The sequence below is a fragment of the Tupaia chinensis genome, unplaced genomic scaffold (genome assembly GCF_000334495.1).
Source record: "Tupaia chinensis unplaced genomic scaffold, TupChi_1.0 Scaffold000355_1, whole genome shotgun sequence".
NCBI lineage: Eukaryota > Metazoa > Chordata > Mammalia > Scandentia > Tupaiidae > Tupaia > Tupaia belangeri.
The window spans coordinates 16,405,790-16,430,537 of NW_006159850.1; the positions used below are offsets into that span (position 1 = coordinate 16,405,790).

Here is a 24,748-nt window from a genome sequence, read left to right on the forward strand (position 1 = left end):
AATGGGACTGCAATATTTGGTCTCTGCCCCAATATCCTCTTTCTGGCTAGAATGGCCCGCTCACTGGTCCCCAAACTCCTGATCTCCTTTCAGTACCCCTGTCTGACTTGACCCACCCACCCACCTTTCCAGGGACAGACTAAATCTCTCCTTGGAGCTTCCCCATCATTCCGCCCAAGGATTCCTCACATCCAGACGGCCCAGCCATATTTACTGTCCTTCGCACCATCTGCTACTTACTAAGCATCATCCTGGAATCTGCTAAACTGTGTGTGTGTGTGTGTGTGTGTGTGTGTGTGTGTGTGTCACAGGCAGGGGTCACTTCCTCTATTATTTTATTTTTCCTCACAGTAACCAGTGTTTACAACAGATGTTTATAAACACATGCAAAGAACAACCTGCCCCAAGGTGTCCAATGCAAAAATGAGGGGGGAAATGGTCTCTCAAAAAGGAGGCGACAAAGAAAATGGTGAATGTTTCTGATGTATAGTTAAAGTACCTAGAATAGAAATTTGTATTTGCACAATTACAATAAGAATTCACATATATTACTTCCTTTTATCTTATTAGCATGTGGGATATGTTCTTGATGACTTCTCAGCATTACAGCTACTCGTCGTCATTCCATTATCACTGCATGTTTATGGATTTTTTTCCCCTTTATTACTCGTTTTATTTTTTCCATCAAGTATGTTTCAGATACATGGTAGTAATTACTACTCCTTACTCTCAAAGTTTGCCAATTTTTTTTTTTTCTGATCATAAAACTAGTACGTGCCTATGGTTGAAAATCTTGAAAAGAGAAAAAAGTACAAAGGAAATAAAAGTCACCCATAATCAGTAATAACATCTGAGTATAGTTACATATTTCACAGGAAACTATTAACAATAATATATGTTTTGTGTTTTGCTTCCCTCAGCCTATGAAGCTTTCTTCCATACCCTTAAATATTAATCAAGAACATTATTCTTAATGGCTACCCAGATTTCCACCACCACACAGTTTACTTAATCCCCTCCTTATCTGTTAAAAGACATATGGCTGAGACTTCTAATAGCCTTCCTAATAACTATTTCTCCTTGCTAACAGAACACTCATTTTATTCAGGGAGCAATACCCCCAGTTAAAAACTGTATCTCTTATACCCCAAAATACGACCAACTTCCAGCCAGTGAGGTACAAGAGGAAGAAAACGAGTTAGGTTTTAGCACTTTTTTTTGTTGTTGTTTTGTTTGAAAGAGTTTTTGCCATAGGGCATGTAAACTCACTGGAGAGAGACAGAAAAAGAGAGAAAGTGAGAAATGAACCCCCTGGGTGGATGGTCACAGTACAATTTCCTCTCCTCCCAAGATTTTGGGCATACATGCACACATGCCCAGCGTGCAACCGGGTCTAGGACTTGAACCATGGAGTTGGCCATGTGAGTCCAGTGCCCCAACCACCACGCCACCCACGAACTCAGGAAAAGCTCTTTAAAGAGGCAAACTCAAAGGGCACGTATGTTCTTACCCGCTTACTTCCTCCTGCCTGGAGTGCAGAGTGGGCACAGTTTAACATGAGGAGGAGGAACAACATTTGGTAAAAATGTCTACACAGAAAGATGGAGGGAAACCAGGTACCCACTGACTCACTGGAGCCTTCACTCTTGCACTGGATTGCCCTCTTCCCAAATCTTCTTACATAAGGAGTGATGGAACTCCTGACTGATGTAAGCCACTCCAGGAGTGTTTCTGGAATCCACAGTTGCTAACACTATGAAACAGTATTTTTAAAATTTCCCTACTATCTTTTTATTTCTCTCTTCTACCTTCATAATCTATACAGGACCAAGATCTCATACTACATGTCCAAATTTCTGTGTTCATGCAATCCGACCTGAGAGGAGTCCCAGACGGGAGAGCTGCTGGTCACTCTTCCTCTCAATGAAGGTTGCCTGACTTGCTGGTGGTGGGCTTCCATCGTGAAGCCCACAGAGAATGATCAGAGCCTGTCTGTCATATTCAGTGGTCATACAATTCTAGTTGGGAGTGACCAAAAAAAAAAACAGAAAACCAAAAAAACAAGCTCGTCCTCCTTGGCTCAGGTAACTACTATAAAAGAATTCCCAGACTACAGGCTGCCAGGGCTGCTTGGTACATTCTTCCAGCTGGAAAAGAGACCAGCTGGGCTCATTAGATGACTGCAAACTTGCAGCAGCCACTGAACTCTGGGTCCCTTTTCAGCAGGGAGATTGGGTCTGGTTCTGAGCCCATCCCTGCAGGGAGGCCTCACATCCAACACAGCCCCTCACAGGTGCCCTCATTACTAGCAGGCATGGCCCAGATGCCTAGAGGATCCCCAGGCTTCAGGAAAACCTTGACAGAGCAGGGGACTGTCCACACAGCCCACCAGGAGCTGGGTCATTTATTCACACAGCTACTAGGCTTGAAACCTCAACACAGCTTTTACTTGACTAGAGGAACTGGAGACCGAGCTGCCACTAGAAAAGCTGCTTCTCCTCTGAAGAACAAGCCACTCTACTCAAGAAATGACTTACATGGAACTACAAAGCCCTAATGCTGCCAAAAACTTAAGGACTGGTATATACTAGGGTTAACTCAACTGCCAGTTTAAGTCGGGTTTAACAAGATAACAGTACTATAATCCTCCTGCTTAAAACCTTGTCTCGACTGTGCAAGTCTAATTTCCAGCCTTTGTAAAAACAGAATGCTGAAGACTATTTCATCATTTTCAGGTGATGCAACATCCTGCCTGATCTCAGGGTTCAAATTCCGAGCCGTGATGCCACGGCAGGTCTAGAGCTGTGGAGGAGAAGGGTGACTGCCCTGAACCCATGATGACGATGGCTCCAGTCCACACTCAGATGACCATGGTAACTGAATTAGCTTTGAAATAGGCTCAGTTTTCTATCCTAAAGGAAAAATGAGCCCAAAGTCCTATTAATTTAGGATCTTACTTTTACCATAATCTATAGGACAGAAACTAAAGAATACTCCCAACTCGACTCTTTCATTAAAACAAAACATAACAAAACAAAAACATATGTACACATGCTACTTCAGAGGTTTTGGCCTAAAGCGAGCAAGTGTTCAAAATATCTAGGTTCGAACTTCTTTTTATTTATTTATTTTTAGATTTTTGCCATAGGGCATGTGTACTCACTGGAGAGAGAGAAAAAGAGAGCGAGAAAGTAAGAAAACACCCCCTAGAGGGGATGGCCATGTTGCAACCCCTTCATTCTCCTCTTGGGATTTTGGGTACGCACATGTGCCTGGTATAATTTTGAAGCTACTGGGCCTGGGACTCAAATGGCAGAACCGACCCTGTGGGATCCGGCTGCCACTACTTCCAGGTTACCTGCTGGCCTTGGGTTCGAATATTTTATTGTGATGATAAAGACAGAAGGATCTAACAGAATCAATTTAGATTTCTTTGGCTACAGATGGGGTAGGGGGGTCCCACCTTGCTTGAGTAGTAGGATGGAGGAAGCCAACGGTCAGAGCTTCATCTCTTTCAGTTTAATGAAGACGATGAGCTCCCACAACAAGGGTCCATGGAGCTGAGAGGAAGCTCGTGAGATGCTGGCCACGATTCAGGGTCGCCACAATCTGCCTGGCCGGCCTGCCATCCCAACCACTTCCTCCTCGAGAGGGGCCGCCCGCCAGAGAGTTTTATTAACCGAATGCTTGGGGGTTTGTGCGTATTTATACTACCTCCTCTTCGCTCTTCCTATTCTACTAGGACATGTGGAGGGGAAAAAGTTATGATAAACTTTAATAAAAACAAAATTAAAATGATTAAACCTTTCATATCCTTTAGAGATAATCTCTCTTCTGCTGGCTGGTCAAATCTGAAAGAAAACAAATGTGAACCATAACTTGCTGCTGCCTTTCAATTTCTTCCCCCCTTAAGGAAACAAACAGAAAAAGCTGCCTGTGGCCAGATTTTTGAAATAAATTACATCTGTCCTTACACACGGCAGCCAGGTGTGGTTGGAACATTCTTTCCAAATATCCATGATATGCCAGCATTCTTCCCTGCAGGGGTCTTGCAACGTGTGCCTGACAACTGGAGGGACAGGGACCCTGGGGGGCAGGCGTGACTAAGAAAACCTAGTTAAAGAGTTGCAACTTCCCAATTAGCCCTGTCCTATTGCCTAAAAGGGGGCTAGAAGCCTTCCCCCGCACACCATCCACAGGAAAAGCAGCAGGAAGGAAAAACCAGTCTACATTTCTGATGAAAGAAAAGCCCAGGGAAAATAAAACGGAGGATTCCAAATCTCCCTGGCCTTTGTGTGTTCTGAGGAAGTCTTCGGATCCACCTGGGTCTGGGCACCGTCCACAGAGAGGAAGATGCCTGCAGAATCAGACCAGGCCTGTCTGCCAAAGGCCAGCAAGACACAGAAACCACAGCGAGGTCGTCTGCCCTCAGAGTGGGATAATGACGCCCAGTTCGGCACTGCGGACACCAAGAGAACAGACGTGTTACGGCACTGTGCTTTTTTGGGATTAAAGTATCAAATAGTAAAATGAAATTCTCATCCTCGAAATAAACATCACGATCTTGTATACCACAACAGTCAGGTAGAATACGCCCACCCATCAGATTCTTAACTTGTGTTGGTCATCATGCCATGTGCTCTGCCCAGAGCTAGTGTCTCATTCTGTGTCTGGTGTTTATGTTGTAGAAGACACAACTTTTGCTCAAGCCGAAAGGACAAAGTCTTTCCTGTGCTTCACACTTGAGTAGTGAGTCACCAGGAAAGGATTGTGTGTGTGTGTGTGTGTGTGTGTGTGTGTGTGTATGTGTGTGTGTGTGTGTGTGTGTGTGTATTTGGGGGAGAACCCACTGCTGACCTCTGAGCTGAAGCAGAGAGCCCCTAAGAGTTATGCTGATCTCACATAAGCACAGGCGTGGATTCCTCACAGTTCATCAAGTCCTCTGCTACTTTGCATGGACCCTGCACACTCAGGGCTACCGAGTGTGACAGGCTATGGCGCCACCCTCCTCCCTGCCTGGAGAAGCTCTTTTATCTGAGGCGTGATGGGGGAAAGGGGAAGAAGTCAACTCACACGTGGACCACAACGCCATGCGAGTAACTCAACCCACCACCCTCCCTGCTCAGCTCTTTCCAATGACTTCATATCTTAACGGGAACAAAATCCAAACTTCCCCCCCACATACGCCATGCCAGGACAGGCTACTAGGACCACAACTCCCTCCTAGCACATGAGAAACTAGCCTTGGGGATGCAAAAGTCCATGTGGTGAACTGAACTGTGTCCCCTCAAATTTCTACATTAACCCCCAATACCTCCGAATGCACTATATTTAAAGACGGGGCCTATTAAAGAGATGAGGGTGGGCTCTAATCCCATTGATGCCTGTCTTTGGAAGAGGTTAGGACACACGGAGGGACACCAGGGATGCCCACAGACTGGGCTTGGGTCATGTGAGGTCAAGGCCACCATCTGCGAGCCAAAGAGAGAAACCTCTAGAAAAACCAACCCTCCCGACACCCTGATCTTGAACTTGGGCCTCCAGGAACCAAGAAGGCAATCCTCTGTTGCTCCAGCCACTCAGTCTGTAACACTTGGTCTCGGCAGTCCTGGCCAACAAATGCGGTCCCCAGGAATAACCGTCCTAAGCACAAAACTTAAAACCAGTGTTAACACTGACAGCAAAACACACAAATTCTTTTGACTTTCTAGTAAGATGACAGTTCTGGATAATAAAATTTGGGGTTAAAACAACAGACAGGCCTGTCCTAAGAAAATCACAGACTGATTAGAGCCGAGGTCAAGGATCTCCTAAGCACAATTAAAAGCTCCTGGTATGATCATATATACAAAAGGTCTCAAGATTATCATGGAATATCAAACGATAAAAAGCCTTTTAACACCCACTCCGAAAAACCATCTTTACAAAGTCCTTTCAAACTCTCTCAAAGTTGCTAATGGAACAAGACTAGGCAAAAGAGCAGAGGCAGGCAGCTGGTGGACACCATACTTCTTTAAAGCACAGGCCAGAGCCAGCCACTGGCACGGTGGTGAAGGCAGCTGGGTACCAAATAGCCAACAACGCAGTCCTAGTCCTAGACTCAGCAGCGTTAAAAGCATGCTGGGCATGTATGTGTGTGTGCCCAAAATTCCAAAAGGAAAAATGGAGGAGAAGGGATTGTGGTATGGCCATCCCCCTGGAGGGTGTGTGTGTGTGTGTGATTTCTCATTTCCCCAGAACTTGTCTGTCTCTAGGGAGTGCACATGCCCTCTAGCAAATTAAAAACATCAGGAGACCAGCAGGTGGTACAACAGTTATGTCGTTGTGCTCCCACATAGCTGACTGGTTCAAGTCCCAAACTCAGAGGCTTAAACTCATGCCGGGCACATGTGCATGCATGCCCAAAAACCTTAGAAGAAATGGAGGAGAAGGAATTGTGGCATAGCCATCAACCCGGGGATGAATTCTCTCTTTCTGTGTTTCTGTCACTCTCTGTCGCTCCAGCAAGCACACACACGCTACACTCAAAATCTCTCTTAAAAAAAAGAAATCAACAAAAACCAAAACCACAGGTCAAAGCCAATTATGGAGAATGCTGCCTAAACTTGGTCTGGACCTACTGGAAATCTGAGGGACACCAGAGAGAAGATCTGAACTGTCCTATACATGTGTCCTGGTCACCAAGGTAGCCAAGTGCTGCATGTCACTATAAAGCACTTGAAATTTTATTAGTATTGTAGAGAAACTAAATTTAAAATTTCATTTAACTTTAACAGAGAATCTAGTGAAGTTTCCTTGTGGCTCTCCAGGGAGCGGAAGCCCAGGAACCAGCGAAGTACGGGTAGTGCTTATACTGATTTGCAAGGCCACCAAACTTTCCACTGCTACTCAAGGTTTGAAATAAGTCATTTGGGACTATAATTCTTATAATTGGGTCACGGTTTGAAGGGGGTTCGTTAACATCTGTAAGTCTAAGAAAAAGCCTTTGAGCTATTTCTGTAAGCAGAGAGAGAGAGATGCATGTTCTATTTCCTCCCTGGCCCCCTACCAAGGTCGGGAACAAGTTTCATCTAGGATGTAAGTGGCCCCAGAAATGAATTCTTTGGACATCCCTGAAGGCAATACAAGTACAACTCATTATTTCTCTTGCAAACCACATTCAGGTAACAATGGAGGTGTGAAGCACAGAACCTGGGATGGGGATCTGAGCAGACAGGTGTGCACACGCTATGGAAGAGCAGAGGATGACCAGCACTTCCGCCACAGCTGCAAGCAATGCAAGGTCCCTGCTGCCCAGTGAAATCCAGGGACGGAACCCGCAACCCAGCAGTGACGCCTACACACTGGCTAGCTACCCACGTTTGCTTTGAAAGTTTCAAGTTCCTCGGGTAACCCCATTCCAAGGTGATCTGGGATATTTTAGGATAAAGGTGTAATTAAAGTAACCCTTGGTATGATAAGACATTCTACGGTTCCCTTAGAGGTTCCTATGTCTCTGCAGTTTGGTTAGGCAAGGAGGTGGTCTCTGGGCTGCCCACATCCTTACACAGAGGATGCTCAATGTTCACCCCTTGACATACACCCACATCACACCATCTCCCAGGTCCAGCAGACAGCTTTCTTCCTTTCTTCACCGCTGTGCCACTTAATGTCTACCGCCTCCCTAGCAGGGAGTGGTTAGGGGGTTGCTGCCTCTGCGGGTGGGCAACATAAAGTGGCCATGCGGGCACACCCCAGCATGAGCCCGAGGGGAGGGCATGAAGACACCCTAGAGGCCCTGACCAAGACCAGTGCTCACTGGCAAGACGACGGACATCTGGGGCTCCAGGATACATACCGAAGAAAGAAAACACAACCACCAAACCCTGGTAGCTTGATTGTGCCATAAAAATGGAGCAACTAGCGAACGGTGGACCTAGAGTACAAAGTCGGACTATGTATGAATCCCTGCAACTCAGGTTCCTGCCCCAGGTCTCTGAAGAGGGGCAATGTCCTGGTACCGATGCTCGTCTCTCCTGGAGCAGAGGGGGTGACAGCAGGTGAGGTTGGAGGCTGTAGACTCTGGACCCACTGCCCAGTGACCCTCCTGGTGATGTCACATCTTCTCCAGAAGAATCCTTGCAGGCCAGCAGTGAAACAGCACTCTGCGTATGTCCACCGTCCAACAGACCAGATCATTAGCATATTTTGCAGAGAGCAAGCAGAAAAGTTTAATTGCCCTTAATTACCCAGTTCAAGAAGGCTCCTAGATAATGGCTCTCAGATTTCTTGCCTGGTATCGACGTAATTTCCCTGACTCTGACTTCATTACATCCCTAACTTAGAAGCAGCGGCCTCTCCAAGATGGTTTTCCACAGCAGGCGCGGAAGTTCCAGTGAGGGCTGGGTTGTCACTACAGAGCTTTCTCGCAGACCTTGGGCTTTCGCACCACTCTGGGGTGCGCGTGGGGGCTGGGGGAAGGGGAGGACACACTAGCGTGTACTTAGAGGAAGGACTAAGACAAGGAATATGTAATCAGAAGCCATCGCAATTACAAATGTAAATGAACAGGCAATTGGCACTGACCTTTGTAGATTGTTAGAGGACTAATTAAGGCAAATCAAGAACTCTGTTCCAACAGAAAAACAAGACGGTATACACCATGAGAAGCACTCCAGTCCTCTCCATGTAGATGCAGAATACAAGAGCATGCCACGATAACCAAACTATGAATGCTTTATACTGACAAAGAGAAAACTATCTGCTTGAACAAAAGAGGACTTCTCGGTAAGCTGTTCGCGATTCTCCGGAAATCTCTATCACCAATCTCCACCGATATCTGACCTCTTGCCACGGTCCTAACACCCTCTTAAGTCCATATAAAAGGATTCCCCCCATGCAACAGCCAGACACACCTGTTACAAACTCTCTGCTGAGAATGGTTATTTTGAAAGCTGTAAGAAAACCACCTTTAAAAAAAAAAGTATGTGCTATTCTACAAACTCCATTTTCCATTGAACATTATTCTTTTTCTTGTGTTGATACAAAATGACCTCCCATTATCTTTGTACTATAAAGCACCTTTCCAAAAAAGCACACCGAAATTTATAATCCTTATCTAAACAGTCCTTCATCAGAGAATATACTTAGAAACAGTCGCATTTTCTCCATTCCTCCATAATTGCTTAAAATTTCAGTCACCCCAATTTGTTCTGAAGCATGCTTACTTTCAACTTCTCTAGTTATTATAGAAATACTATATATGTACATCTTCTCCAAGGCCTGTCAACAAGTAAAAAGGAAAAAAAAAAAGTATGGCTGTGTTGGTTTTAAAAAACAATACTTCAGGATTACTAAAGTGGCCACAACATATTTTAGTGCTATGAAAAAAAAATTACACTAAAATTACATATAATTTAGCTATTTATAATAAAATATGTGCTTCATATTTAGAGGACAGCCTTCCGCCAACTCGGAAAAATAAAAACAAAGGCAAATGAGGGCACTGAAAATGATACATTTTTCTTGTTCTCTTAAGCTGTACAAGTTAAGCAGAACTCCCTGAAACTTGCTTTAAAAAAAAAAAAAAAAAAAGATCCATTAAGTGAAGCCAGTGAGTGTTTCAGTAAAGACTGTCTTCAAAACCACATCATCCCTTGGCAACCATGACCCCAGGAATTCACTACCTTGAACGCCAAAGATGTGTCAGTAAAGGGGGATGCCGTCTTTCGCTCCAAGCGAAATAGTCTCTTTAACTCCAAATGACTGTGCCCTCTGTAAATTGAGTCATCGCCTGGTTACCTCGAACGCCTGAGCTGGTGTAGGGACTCATGGGTCCACGCCGAGAGAGGGGAGACATCAGCTGTGTCCACAGCCCATAAAAAGGACTGTATGTAGTAGGCCCTCACTAAAGAATCGCTACATTTCATTACATGTATGCAGAGTTTGGAGATCTATGTCTACATGAAAGAAAAGTAGTTAAGGCGGTGGGGGGGGGGGTAAGAGAGAAGCAGGAGGAGGAGGAGGATCAGAAAAGCCAAGAGCAGAAACACAAAGGGCCTCTGTGTGCTCGAAGTCCAGGGCCCTGATAGAGTAAAATTAACTACAGTTTCACCCAGGAGCCAGAAATGCCTCTTTAATAAGCAAACCGGGAAGCTGATCGTACACATGACCCACCTCCAAGAGCTTTTCATCTTTCAAGAGCTTTTGGTCAAGTACAGGGAAGCAAACAGCTGATGTCAGCAACTAAGAGACATGACCCAGGCACTGGCTCCCAGTGATGGCTCTACCTGTGTGCACGGAGGGATGAAACACAAAGACCAAATCCTAACAAAGACAAAAAAATGACTTAGCCTTGCAGAAACAACCATCAGCCAACAATCAAAAGTCTGAGTTAAAATTTTAAAATGCTCGGGGTATGTAGGGGGTGTGGTTACTTTCTTTTCTCTGAGCTGTGTATTTCCAAGCTAGTTTTAAAATGGGAAGCCCCACCAGGCATGCGTGCCTGTGTATGTTTTATCGTGGGGTGAGGGTGGAAAGTACAACCACGAAGACCACCCTACAGGGCTCAGGATGCTACAGTACAGGACTCACTCTGCCCAGCAACCTGACAGTGAAGCTCCACCACCAGCAGGACCGCACCGCTGGCAGCCAGGCTTGCTCCTTCGGTGCCCAGCGGGACCTAGATGGTATGTGTGTCCCCGAGGCCTCTCAGTGGGTAATGCTGCCAGTAGTTACCAGAAAGTTCTGAAGGATGGAGGAGACCTTTGTGATTTCTTCTACCTGACTCCTTCCTCCAGACAGACAGGTTCCTATAGGTCAGTAGGCCTCAGCATGGACATGGCTGACTGGCAACAAGCGAATGAGTGATAGGTCCAACTGGAAGAGAGGATATTTGTGTCATCCGTGGATAAGAGACTGTTCTAGCATTCACTCCACCAGCCTTGGCAAACGAAATCTCAAGATGACATGAGGCTAGGGTCTGAGGTCTCGAACTCAGAAAGGAAAGGAAGTTATTTCTGACAGAGTCTGTGAAAAGCTTTCTGGTATGTGAACAAGGGAGGACAAAGGGGAAGGGGGATAGGAGAAAGCACCATCAATTAACTGGCACACGGCAGAACAGCGAGCCAGAACCACCAGGAGCTGACCACTGACATGGGACTTAGGGCTCCCAGAAGGCGACTGGTGGAAAATAATGACCTGATCCTTACGTAAAAGAGAAAAGATGGCAATACTTTATAAGTCTGTGAAGTAGAGGATTATGAATGTCTGGGTTCTACCAGGTCCACAGTGTCCCTTTCCTTGAAGACATTCCTTCACGATTTTAAGAGCTGATCCCTGGGGAAAGGGAGGATGTATTTTAAGATGAGATTCCTTCAACGGATTTTTAAAATGGAACCAAATTCCTGTTAAGATTGATATGAGTATTACCTAGTAACGAATGGGTCCCTCTGTCACCCGACAAGAGTATATGCCTAAGTGGAGCATGTGGTGGGGCGGTGGGGTGCGAGCGGGGGGAGAAGGGAGAGCATAAAAGCAAGACTCCAGGCCAAAGACAATACAAAGGATCCTGCGACACGGAAAGGAAGTCTATCCTCTCGAATGAAGTTGCTCATACACTTCAGGGGCAGAAAAAGCCCCTAATACGCATTAAATGAGAGAAACCCAGAAGGCGATGGTGTCGGAAAGCAATTCCCGAGCGGACTGCATAAATAGAAGTATTACATTATCAAACAGGGAACTGCTTGTTCCAGTCCACAGACCCCGGGTGAGATGGCAGCTGTACACTATTTAGTTTGGGGCACCTCATTAATAAAAAGGGAATTCTGAGCAGTGTGAAAGCAAGAATTGAGGGGTGAAAGGGACCGGCTTTTCACAGAAGAGGAAAATAATGATGTAGGCAGGGCTAGTAAACCAAACTAAACCCAAGCTCTGGAAGAAGGGGGTCTCCTTAGACAGGAGAAGGGGCCCATGTAATGACTCGACAGCAGGATAATGGGGAGTAGCAAGATCAGGGGCCAAAATGCCTGGTGGAAAACAGGGTTCCCCCACAGCCAGATGGCACGTTGGTACTGAGACAACGGCCCCTCCCTTGCTCCTGAGGACATTCACCAGCACTGGGACAGGATCAGAGACAGGCAGAAGCCCCACAGACCAAGCCACTCACACTCGAACCAAGAGAGGCATTTGAAAAACACAAGTTGGGCCAGCAGGTGGCGTGGTGGTTAAGGTGCTGGATTCCAACAGCCAACTATGTAGTTAAAGTCCCAGACCCAGCAGCTTGAAAATCACACCAGACGCATGCAAGCGCATGCCCAAAATTCCAACAGGAAATTGCACTGTGGCCATCCCCTCTAGGGGGATGAGTTCTCACTCCCTGCCCCTCCGCTCAGTTTCTCTCTGGCAAATACACATCCTCTATAGCAAAAACTAAAACAAAAGACAGAACAGAATGACACAAGCTGGGACAGTCCTGCAGCGACCTAGAAGTGACAGAAATTATCCTGGTTCCCAACAGCGCTTCCCTGAAGGAACAATTCCCACTGACTGTCAGGAGAAGTGGCTGTCCCCTGTGACATGAAACCCCACTAGCAGGGGGCATAACTACTCTGCCACTTGGGAACTGCAGTTCCATGCACAGGGAGAAGGCAGCAAAGGAGCAGTCGGATGATCCTGACAGGAGCAGGTGGGCAGAAGGCTTTAGAGGGGCTTAGGAGGGCCGCCTCCGGGAGGAGATGAAGCTGCCAGAAACAGTGAGAGAGCAGAGCGTGCAGAGATTAGGAAGTGTCGACTTCTGGCAGAGTAAGGTTAGCCATGAATTAATCATAGGTACCTAGAAAACCAGGGAAAACAAAAAGTTGTACAAGAAGGTAAATGAAATTATAAAACTCTACATGGCTCAGCTGTGATTAATATTTATAGAGTTATAATAATGAAAACACTGAATATTAATATAACCCCAAATTATTATTTAATCATAATGGAAGATGCAGGGAGGCGAGGACCACATGTGTGGGGATGCTGAGGAACGCGAGTGTGGTCGGTGTGGGAGTGGTACAGAGAGTGTGAGTATAGAGACTGTGCATCTGTGGGCAGCGTGTGAGTACGTGTGAGCGTGTGAGTATGTGTGAACATGTGTGCCAGTGTGTCTGTGGGTTAGATGTCTGTGCTGGGTGTCAGTATTTACGGGATAGGGGCTGTAGGCTCATACAGTGTTTTGAGTGTTTGTGGGCTGTATGTGAGTGTGCAGGGGTGTTGGTATGCGTGGTTTCTGTGTGAGTGTGTGGTGGGGGTAGGTTTGGAAGTAGATATGAGTGGGTAGGTTTCTAGAATAGCAAACTAGTAAAATCCTCATCTTCTAGGGTAGAGACCAAGAGATACTGTCTAAAACTAAAAAGTCAAGGAATAGTACAAGGGGCAAGCAGGCAGTATGGTGGTTGGCCACTGGATCCCACATGGCCATGTGTGGTTCGAGTTTCAGATGTGGTAGCTTAAAAATCATGCAGAGAGGGGACCAGCAGTTAGCGTAATGGCTATGTCGCTGGACTCCCACGTAGTCGATTGCAGTTCGAGTCCTGGACCCGGTGGCTTAAACTCACACCGGGTGCATGTGCGTGCATGCCCAAGATCCAGAGAGGAGAATGGAGGAGAAGGGCAGGGACCTAGGGTAGAGGAAAAACCTCTGTTTTACTGTTTGAAGGAGGCAAGTGACTATCTTGTGCTTCCGGGTTAAGAGAAAGGGACTGGAAGACTGAAAAAAGAGGGAAACCCATACTACCCAGTGAGGGCTCATGAGAGTAGGCGTCACTAGGAAGAGGCAGGAGGCAGAGGAAAAGGTGACTGTGGATGAGAGGCAGGGTGGGAGGAGAAAACTGGGAAGACTCCCACTGAAGGGCTTGAGGCTGACCCTCATAACAACTGGCCTTGCTCGCAAATTTAATGGATGTAACAAGTACTCAATTAGATGCCCTCTGAAGTTCATTTTTATAGACCAGACTTTGAGGCTGCAAACTTTCAACTTTTAATATTGAACAAGAGGGACCAGCAGATGGCATAATGGTTACACCACTGGACTCCCATGTAGTCGACCACGGTCGAGTCCCGGACCTAGAGGCTTGACACTTGTGCTGGGTGCATGTGCGTGCATGCCCAAAATCCCAAGAGGAGAATGGAGGAGAAGGGACTGCAGCATGGCTAACCACCCAGGAGGGTAATTTCTTGCTTTCTGTCTCTGTCTCTCTAATGAGTACAAGTGCCCAATAGCAAAAATCTCTTTAAAAAAACAAACAAACAAACAAACAAAAAACAATGAACAAGACACACAATTCTGCATTCGCCCTGTCAGTTTGAACCAATATATCAAACCTAGAGGATATAGAGGACTTTAGAGACTAGGGACAGGTTATCTTCTGTTGGCCTGTTGCCCAGGTTGCGGCTGGGACTTCATAAACGTTGAGCACAATGTCTGAAGAATGGTGCTGCTAAGATCCTTAGAAAATTAAAAGCAACAATCCACACATGTTCCTTCCAGATCACAACAGCCACCAGCGAGGTCAGCAATGGCTGCGAGGGCCAGCTGCACCAGTAATGTCTTCCTCAAATGGAAGCCCCCAGGCCTCATGGGAAGTAACATTTAGGCCCACCCTGGGCCTCCAAGCCTATGAGACGCCTCACCTGGGTCAGTGGAGGGGCACCTGCGGATGGTGAAGATCTGCCCCAGGTCCTCATCCTCCTCCGGCAGCCCCTTCTGCAGCCGCTGCAGCTTGCGCAGGCTCTCGCTGCGCTGGTGCTTCATGGAGCGCACGTGCTGGATGAGGTTCAACTTGGCCTTGGTGGAGTAGTTGCACAGGACGCAGTGGTAGTAGCAGCTCTCACCCTCCACGCCACTCTCATGCTGCTGCAGGTGCTGCAAGGGACAAAGGAGAGGGACATGCCTTGGGTAAGCCACCTGAAGCCTGCCACTGTCACCAGCCCTCCCTGGTTGGTTGCAGCCAGAAGCATGCCACCAGGGGACATGCCACCCCAGTCAACAGGATGGTTGTTGACTATCAGATTCCTTCAAAGGGCTCTTTTCCCCAATGGACCCTTCTCTGCAGCTCACTGGAAACCAGCAGCAGGAGACACAAATCCTGGTGCCCACCCCCCTCCTCACCCAACACCCTCTCCTGTGTTGGCTTTGCAGAGTGCGGATAATACTGCTTATCAGATAGGCATGCCCAGGTCACTCCCAAACCGATGACTAAAGGTTCCCCTGTTCCCTCTCCAAAATGTCCTAATAGCTGGGGGTGCAAACTATGGTCCACAGGTAAAATCCCACCCAATGCTTGTTTTTGTAAATGCAAAGGGGTTTTCAAAAAGCTCACGGAAAATGTGTTTTATGAAAAAAATGTGCACAAATTTGAAAAATGTTCTGCAGCAAAATGAACCTGTACTTTAACTCTTTTTTTCCCACAAACTTTTGAAGTCCCCTCATACAGTATGTAGTTTCACGGGAAAACAGCCAGGCCTGCTGGTTGATGTTCTGTCTCTGGCTTTGGAAACCAGAGTTGAACAGCTGTGACAGAGCGTGGCTCACAGAGCTGGAGCATCACAGCATGGCCCTTTCCAGAGGCTGGCCACCCTGTGCTGTGGGGCTCAGTCTGTGGGCCCCCTACACAGCCCCCTGGGCAGGCACATTGAGCCCAAAACACTATCTGCTCTTGCCAAACAAACAAACGAAAATCCCTCAAGTTTTGACACTTAAACCTACAGACTATTAGGAGAACCCCAAATTAGGTTTTCCTCCAGATTAGGGGGAAAAAAGTCAGAAAAGTGTATTTTTCCAGACTAGTTCTTGTCCACATTTCAGGGTCAGGTGGTTTACTCTCTGGCCCATACCACTGGCAGCTGGTGTATCGGACAGTCCGGGTCCCGTTCTCTGTCATATTTAGTGGATGCAGTTGTGACTGCAGAGCTTGGAAGCCCCCAGACAGCAGGATGCAGTCAGAAGAGCATCTGAGGTTGGGTGTGAGAACAGCAGGAGTCGGGGGGCAGTGCACAGACCCGACCTCTGCGTCCAAGAGAAGACTTCAAGGCCATCTGAGAACAAGACTCACAGCACTTCCTGAAATTATTCTGAAACCTGTGGACCCTTTCAGGAACCAACATGTTCCTGGCATAGAAAGGCCACCTCCTTCAATTCAAATGACCATCACAGGGGAAAAGGGAGTTTCTCTAACAGGTATGCCTGAAGCAGGGAAAACCATCCCAAAATGTTTAAGTGACTGACCAAGGGCAACCCACCCACTGAGTGAGAGAGACCTACAGCCTGGGGGCTGTTCTCCCTCTCCCCCACCCCTCCCCCCTGCCTTGCACCCAGCATTTCCTGGAGGAGCAGACTCAGATAACGCAATGGTTTATATGCTCGGGTGTCACCTGTCTTTCCTTCATTTTCCTTGCCACACGCCCCACTCCCTACCCCCGTCACCCAAGCCTGACCCACTTACACAACTGATGCCCTGGAACTGCTTCACGTGGCCTGTCCCTTTTCTGATCATGCTGGTTCTGTCCCATGTCTGTGACTTTGTAATAGTTTCTGAGCTACCTGGTTATCTTCCTTGTCCTCTTTGTTAACGCTTGATACCGAGAAGCGCGAGCAGGTGGAACACCAGGCATGCCATGCAATACTGAAAACATCAGAGTGGTACTTCGAGCCCTTCCTATTAGCTGACATTGCCCGAGGTTCACACACTCACATGTGCCTGTCTCACGATCACCGAAAATGTATGAAAATCCAGAAACTCAACTGTACCTTGTTGGAAGAAGCAATGTAAGTGCCCCAGTGAGGTGTACTGGCAAACGCACAGCACGGGAGTTGAGGCCTTAATCACGTAAACTGAAGTGACTCAACTGTCCCACAAGAAATCCTGCCAACTTGTAAGTAAGAAGGCCAAGGGCTTCCTGGGCACCAGGAGACAATGCCCTCTCTCCCTGTAATGGGTGATTTAACACACTTGACTGCAGAGCCGTGCAACTAAAATCCCCACCAGCAACAGCTGTCCTGGATAGTCTATCCACCGGGAGTTGGAAGAACTGGCCAGCTCAATGTTAGCTATTAAAGAAATTACAACTGACAATAAAAACTACTTTTCTTAAAATAAACTTGAGCTGACCTTTTTCTTAATGGTTTATCTTCAGTTTGCCTCCTCCAAGATAAGTCTCCTCTCAGAGGATTTCGGGAGGGTGGGTATAATGAGGCAATACTTCTGAAGGCTACATACGACCCTTGGGGAAGGCGGTTCTGATAGGGGAGACGTAAAGGAAAATGACAAGTCTGTGCACGCTCATTTCCCCCAGCTTTTCCATAAAGCCCCTTGGGAGCCAAAAACCAGAATGGGGTATTCCTGGGAGCAAGAAGTTAGCCTGGAACTGAATAGTAAGAAACTGGTGCACGGGCCAGAAACTGTTGCTTCAGATCGCTATGGCCAAAAAATGTACATTTATTAAAGTCTGAACTATAACTGAGTGAATAAAAGATAACAGAGGAAGAAAAAACCCCACAGAATCCAAAGCAGTACCTTCCATCAAGGGATCCTAGTGGTAGCGTAAACTATGAAGTCGGAACAGGAGTCACTAAAGCCTTTACTTCCAAACCCCCAGCACTTCCTTCATCAAGTAGGATTTCTTTGTAATAAGGCATAGAATTTCGAACATAACATTTTAACATGAAGGTTCTATTCTAAATGGCCAGGGTTCCCCAAAGACGACAAAGACAACATAGCCAAAAAGATGTGGCTGGGAATTTAGATGTCAAATGCTTTTTGTCCTCGAATCCGTGGGTTCTTGGGTGACAGGACTGTGTCAATACTCACTTGAAATAAAAAACATACTGGGAAATCTCTCCTACCAAAAAATTTGATAGGATGAAGATATTCCGAAACTACTCTACTAGAGCTTGGGTGGATAAACTGCAAACTCCTACATTGCTACAAGTCCCTGTCTGCCACTTGACAGCCATTTAGGAAAGGAAATGCACATACACTATAGATGGGGGGGGGATAAAAGGAAATGAGGAAAACAGTGTGGCCTCTGTGCTGATCCTAATGCAGGGACCACTCAGGGTCTTCTCTTACACACGTGTGCAAAAGCAATGCAAACTTCCAAGCTTGCATGGCATTGCAAGACCATTCTCTTAAAAACAAAATAAAATTAGAAACTAGAGTAAACTCTATTTTTGTTGCTGGGAAACACCTTCTTACAAAGGTTACACCCCAATCCAAAGTTCACTTACGGCTGGGTCCAGTGATGTCCCTGGCGTGTGACAAATCCTGTTCTCACCAGATTGTCTAACTGTCCTGTTACTTCTCAGGCTGTCCAACCTGCAGTAAACAGGGACCCCTCACTAGCAGCAGGGTTCTGACCTCTGTGGCCTTGTCCACACCATCGGGTCATTTCCCAGGCCTCGGGTAGGGCAACCCTCTGACCCTATTGGCCAGATACCCTTTCTCTCCCAAATGGAACTGGCCTCACTCCCTAGAATTCCAGCCTTGGAATCTGCCTAATGAGAAGCCAGGAGTGGTGGGGGTGGGGCTACAGATGCAGACAGGGACTCCACAGGGCAAGATGGACAGCCAACGGCACGGCAAGCTCTCCCAGCAGAAGAGAGGAGATGTTTGCATTTGGTGAAGGAGGGAGAATAATTTGTTCCTGACCTAGCTAATTAGAATACCCTCAATTGGGATCACAATGTATTTAATTAAATTCACTGTAATATATGAAGAATCCACCAAGGCACAAATCCCAGTGGAACACTCAATACAGGAGCTGCCTCCTTTCAGAGTTCTTGCTCTCCTCGTCAGGCAGGAAATTCTTCTCCCACACAGATCCTGAATTCCCAACCCACCCTGCCTCTAGCAGAGAGCTCTCCCAGCAGGCAGGAGGGGCACTCGGTCTGCTCTACTTTCCCCACTCCTCCTTACCCTGCGCTCACCATCCCTAACTGCTCTCCTCTGTCAGGACAGAAGCATAGTTTACAGGGAAATGCAGCGACAACTTCTACTCTGCTTAGTGCACTGTGATGTGTGGTCCCCGTGGACCCAAAGAAAACTGGCTGTTAAGCCCATTTGGTGGCGGTTTTGCTTCATTTTGATCCCAAATGTCTATAACACTGGAGACACTTGGCAAACACACACACACACACACACACACACACACACTGATCCTAAGGGCTTAACCCACAGCTGGTTCAGGCAGTGGCTGCAGTGACTTCAAGGACTGGCCAAGGGGACAGGAGGAGGACACCCCTTTGGCTTGAATGCCATTGTGAAAATTTACCACCTGCACCACTGATATCACAGGGGCCTCCTGGCTCACTCAAGAAAAATCAGCGTCTTCCCACAAACCACAATACTAACGAGAAGTAAGAGTCAACTAGTAAATCAGGAGAGGACTGGAATGGCTCCGTGGCACATGATAATGTGCTACTCGAGAGAAACGAGCCTACACGATGAACGTGGTTCACATCCCCAGCTCGGTCAGCCTGAAATACCCCAGGCGCGTGTGCTAGAGCTGAGGATTCAACAGAGGGGAGGGCTGGAGAAGAGACCATGGTGAGGCAAGACTGTGGAGGGCGCTCCACTCTCCCCACCTTCCTGCTTCTCTCCCTTTCTGTCCCTCTTATATATGCACATTCTTTCATGAATAAAGCAAAAAAAAAAAAAAATTAAAAGAAAGGAGGATCACCCTAGCTAAATGAAGACAAGTGGCAAATGAAGTCTGCTCAACCTCACTAGGTCTGGCCAGTCTCTTATAACCTTGACTCTGAGTAAGGTTTTCCCCTCCTCTGCTCTTCAATCTCACTGGGTGGTTTAAAAAGTACCTACAAAAGACTGGGTTATATGAACTGCAAAGTTACGGTAGTTTTCATTTGAAATTTGGCAACAGGATTTACTTCCTGTAAGCACATAGAAGCAGGTCTAAGGAGGAGGTAAGTATTCACCTTGACTCAAACAAGCAGAGAAGGAGTTAGACAACCTCCAACTCCTTCCAGTCACTGCCACGTGGAGATAACGACTGTCCTTGGCGCAGTCAGGCATCTGACTGCTACCTGGTAGGTGGTCAGTGCCTATACCTGAAAGTGAGGTGGAGTGGGCTCCCTAACAAGGTCAGGAAGACCTTTTCTTACACCTCCTCCTTATCTTGTTACAGCTATTTACATCTTCTAAGGTATTTTGCCAGAGAGCTCCTACACTTGCCACAGAGAGAGGGAGAAAGAGAAAGGACCCCCAGTGGGGTGTGATCACAACGCAATTCCTTCTCCTCTCTCTCCCCATCCTGTTGGAATCTGGGGCACACAAGCACATGCACCTCGCATGTTTCTGGAACTCGAACGATAGGTCAGCCACGCGGGATCTGGATGCCTTAACCGCCCGGCCACGGAGCTGATTCCACAGCTCTTTACATTTAAAATGCTCACCCCATGGCCGTTTAGGTGGAATGTGACACTCTGAGGCCTTTGGTATGAGATCTCTGAAGTTCCAGCACCTGTCTCTGTGACCTCTGTTCTGCTTGGGGGGCAGAACTCGGAAAAGAAAAGCCCTCCCTGCAGTAAGAGGCACCTCCTATAATGAGCCTGGCACACAAAGCCAAACGCAAAAAAGCAAATTAATAATTAAAAAGAAAGGGAAGGAAAAAGCCAGGTTGCTTTACTTTGTGGGATTCTACCCCATTAATATGTTGTGCGCGTTCACCCTGGCCAAATACTCAAAGTCAAAGAGACGAAAAGAGGGCTCTTGTTAGAAAATAATTCATCGTGAAAATCAAAAAAACGTGTTCCTGTTACTTGTTTCCCAGGAAAACTAACCAACTTCTGTCAGACAACATTGATTTCTATAAATCTGGAGGGGCCCCAGCTCCCTCCTCCTCCCCAACAATAGAAAACTTCTAACATCTGGTTCTTCATGCATGGAATGCAAAATATTGATCAGGTTTTGTCAAAGCCGCCCCTTTAAAGTAGAAATGGACAAAGTACATTCTGACACACACACATACACATACCCAATTCACAATAGATGTTTCTACGGGGAATAACACCTGTTACTATAAACATATCCACACCCGCCTTTTCGCCTACCTTTACAGCGCACATAGTGCAACTCTAGTCCAAGAACAAATAAAAGTGGTAAAGCTCTTTGATGGTGAGGCAGCCTCTAGGCATCCCTCCAAACAAATGGGCTGCCCCAGGGAAACCAGACACCCCCTGGTGAGTGGAGAAAAAAACCCTATGGTGGGATGTTCCAGAAGGAGACTGAACCACCTGCCGAGGCTCAAAAAGGCATCCTATGGCAAAGGCAAGCTGGAGGGCCTGTCTGTTAACTCTGCTCAGTTCACGCAATTGGAGGTCCCCCTGATGGACGAGGCCACTGTGACATCCCTCTGGAGGGGAAGACTGCTAACACTGCACACCAAGGGTTTCAGCTTCTTCCATCACAGAGGGGATGATAAAAATCTCACTAACAAACCTGGTGAGAAGGAATGAGAAGATGAGGACCCAGGGTTAGTTTGCCACCACATTATAAGATAAAATAAAGGAAGTGGATATTCATTCACTATCATGTGCTTACATGGCGTGTACCAGGGAGGAAGCAGCTACACAGACTTACACTTTCTCGTAACTGTACCATGGAGTGGGCAGCCTCTGGCTCATGTCTTTGGAGAAGCCCAAAGCTCAGGAGGTCACGTGACTTGCCCAAAGTCTCATAGAGCATGTAAGAGACAGGCCTGGAACTTGGCACCTGATTCCAAGACCATGGCCATCAAACAATGCTACACTGACCACAGGGCATTTTGGAACAGAAGACACTGTGGATGCCAGTATTCATTTTGAATGCCTAAAAATATCCTCTCAGATGTAATGCAACCGGGGTGGGGGTGGTTAATTGTTTAATCAGTGCAATTGTGTTACAGCTCCAAATTTAATGTCATATTTTTAGGAAGACACTTGGAAGGTCAACCTAAATATATATGTATCTTCTGTTTCATGTTGGCTTTTCATCCATTTATGCCCTCATCCTTGGTACATGCTAATTTAGTCCTATTTCACTGTGGGAGCCCTACAGACACCATAAGATATAAGCCCCAACCATGATTTATAAGAAAAAAGTGAAAAGAAGTAAAAATGTTCCTTTAGATCAATCCGTTTGGGTTGCTCTGACCTATTTTCTGGTTTCTAGGCCAGATTCCTTACGCCCTGGAACAAGCCATGATTGTTCGTCCTGGGTATCCAAGTGCCCAGGCCAGAACTGAGTCTTCCTACTTCTGTATCCTTTCCCTTGCACGAATGGCAGTTCCTGATTCCAAGCTCTCAGGGCTAGTAGCCCTGAGAAGTACAGTACATTCAAGAAGGAAAATCACACTCTAAATCTGTAACTATCTGTAGGTTTTATCTGCCTTGATTCTGGATCTTTTCACACACAAATATGGACCCTTGTAGAATACCAAAGACTTGGCATAACAGATTCCATTTATTTCTGTTAGGAAAACTCCAGAAATGAATGTGGACTATTTACCCAAAGGGAGGAAGTTTCTCAGGCACTTAGGGGTCCTCTAAAGGGAAGGGACTCATCAGAGAATGATCTCTCAAGCAAAATGGGACAGCTTCCATGATGGTTGAGTGACCATAGTCAGCTCAGAGGCTGAGTGGGCTACATGGGTGGATAAAACAACAAACAGGGTCACATACAACTAACACCAAACTGACTACCCCCCTCCAGAAACTACCTGAAGCTTCCAAGATCTGAAAGACCCCTGTCACTGGGAGAGTATACCGTCACAGTAGCGCTCTTCCTTCATCGGGAAGGAAGCGCTTTAGCACTACTTTCTAGCTCTCACAAATCTAAGTCCCCTCACAGAAATGAAGGTTGCCACATATTCATGCTCCTTTAGCTGTGCTCATCCAACGCCAGGTCAAACTTCAGCCAGTCCTGGTGATTTCAGGTGTGTCCCGGAAGATAGCACAGTGGGAAACCCCTTCTACGAATCTCAACAGCTGTGTTAACTTGGGCAAGTTATACACAGCGTTAGACTTCAGTTTCCTCATGTACAAAATCAAGACGATAACATAACCTCCTCATAGCACTGCTGGGAGGATTCAATGGACTAAGCCACATAAAATGCTTAATACAGAGCACCTGATACACAGATTGCCATTATAACGAAGGAAGCCAGTATCTTACAACCATCAATTTTTGAATTAGCTGATGCTTGGTCTTAGGGATGGAAATGATTATCTACTCAATATACCTATTTGCTATTTACCTCTTAAAACCAGTTTCCGGGACCAGCAGTTAGCGTAATGGCTATGTTGCTGGACTCCCATGTAGTCAACTGCAGTTCGAGTCCCGGAACCAGTGGTTTAAACTCATGCCGGGCGTGTGTACGTGCGTGCCCAAGATCCCGAGAGGAGAATGGAGGAGAAGGGATTGTGGCATGGCCATCCTCCCTGGAGGGTGATTTCTCACTTTCTGTCTCTCTGTCTCTCTCTGTCTTTCTGGAGAGCACATGCAGCCTATAGCAAAAAAAAAAAAAGGAAAGAAAAAAACCAACTTCCACCCCTAAAAAGAATCCCCAGTTGACAGTAAATAAACTGTGATATACAGAAATTATGGCATGAATGGGGAACCGAGCACACGCAGGGCTGACTTCTTCAGTATGAGTCATAACCAAAGTAATGCTATGGTGTACGTAGAACCTACAAACCTCCAAGCCCACGGCCTTGCCACAAAACCATACCTGTTTACCAAATCTCACTGCCCACCAGGGTGCCAAGGTAATAAAAATCAATATAATAGAAATGTCTGCCAACATCCCAGGTGTGGGCCAGCACAGGGAGGAGAACTCAGCTGAAATGACTGGGGAAGACTTGCCTGGGTCCCCAAATGCATGCTCAAAAACCTGGTTACGCTTATGTCCAAGCACACAATAGTCCACACAGCAGACAAAATACTTGCTTGGTGCTCAGAACAGGTGCATGACCTCATCCATAAAATGGAGATATTTATACTTGCCCTATCTTCCTTGACGGCCATTTTGTCAACCACATGAGAAAACACAAATGAGAGACTTCTTGGGAGGACATGAAGGATTATCCAGACACCAGCTACAGTCACAGTCTTTCTTGTGAGTTCAGATCTTGCTTCGTTACTTCTGATGGACAGGTCTACCATGTGGACTTTGTGGCTAATGATGCAACGGGTATTCTGGCTCAGTGGGTCTTTAACTTGGACGTATATCCCAAGCACCTGGGAGGCACGTCATGCTATGGCACCCAGGACCCATCTCAGTGGTTTCCAATTCAGCAGATCTGGGGTAGGGCCCAAGAATTTGGATTTCTCACAACCTCCCTGATGCTGACCTGCCAGTCTGGGACCACACCTTATGAACCCCTGAGCTCACACGGCAACTGCCACACAGAAAAGATCCAAGTCAACATAAAGAGGAAGACTTCCAAGACCTAAAATCTCTGCGCTTGCCTTCTCCCAGAGTATTTCAGACCCTTGCAAACGGCACTAGATAAATCATGCAATGCTTGCACCCAGGAGTTCACCTCATTAATGGAAAAGTCACACGGAAGCAGCTGCCCGCTCCTGGCCTGCTCCAGCTCCTCCGTAAACGTCAGAACTAGCCCCATTCATCTTCCTCTGCCCGTTCACACCTGCAGTCTAAGAGTTCCTGGGGCTGCCTCTGGAAGCGTGACTCTTGATGGCAAAGCATGAGGCATGGGTTTTTCCTCCTG

At 46.7% G+C, this 24,748-nt stretch overlaps 1 protein-coding gene across 1 annotated transcript in view; it reads right to left on the reverse strand.

The window, feature by feature from the left end:
* ZFHX3 (zinc finger homeobox 3) overlaps positions 1-24,748 on the reverse strand; it is a 276,675-nt gene that overhangs the window by 98,372 nt on the left and 153,555 nt on the right. Inside the window, 1 exon segment of the mRNA XM_027773529.1 lies at positions 14,653-14,884. Within this exon segment, the coding sequence (XP_027629330.1) occupies positions 14,653-14,884 (232 nt within the window).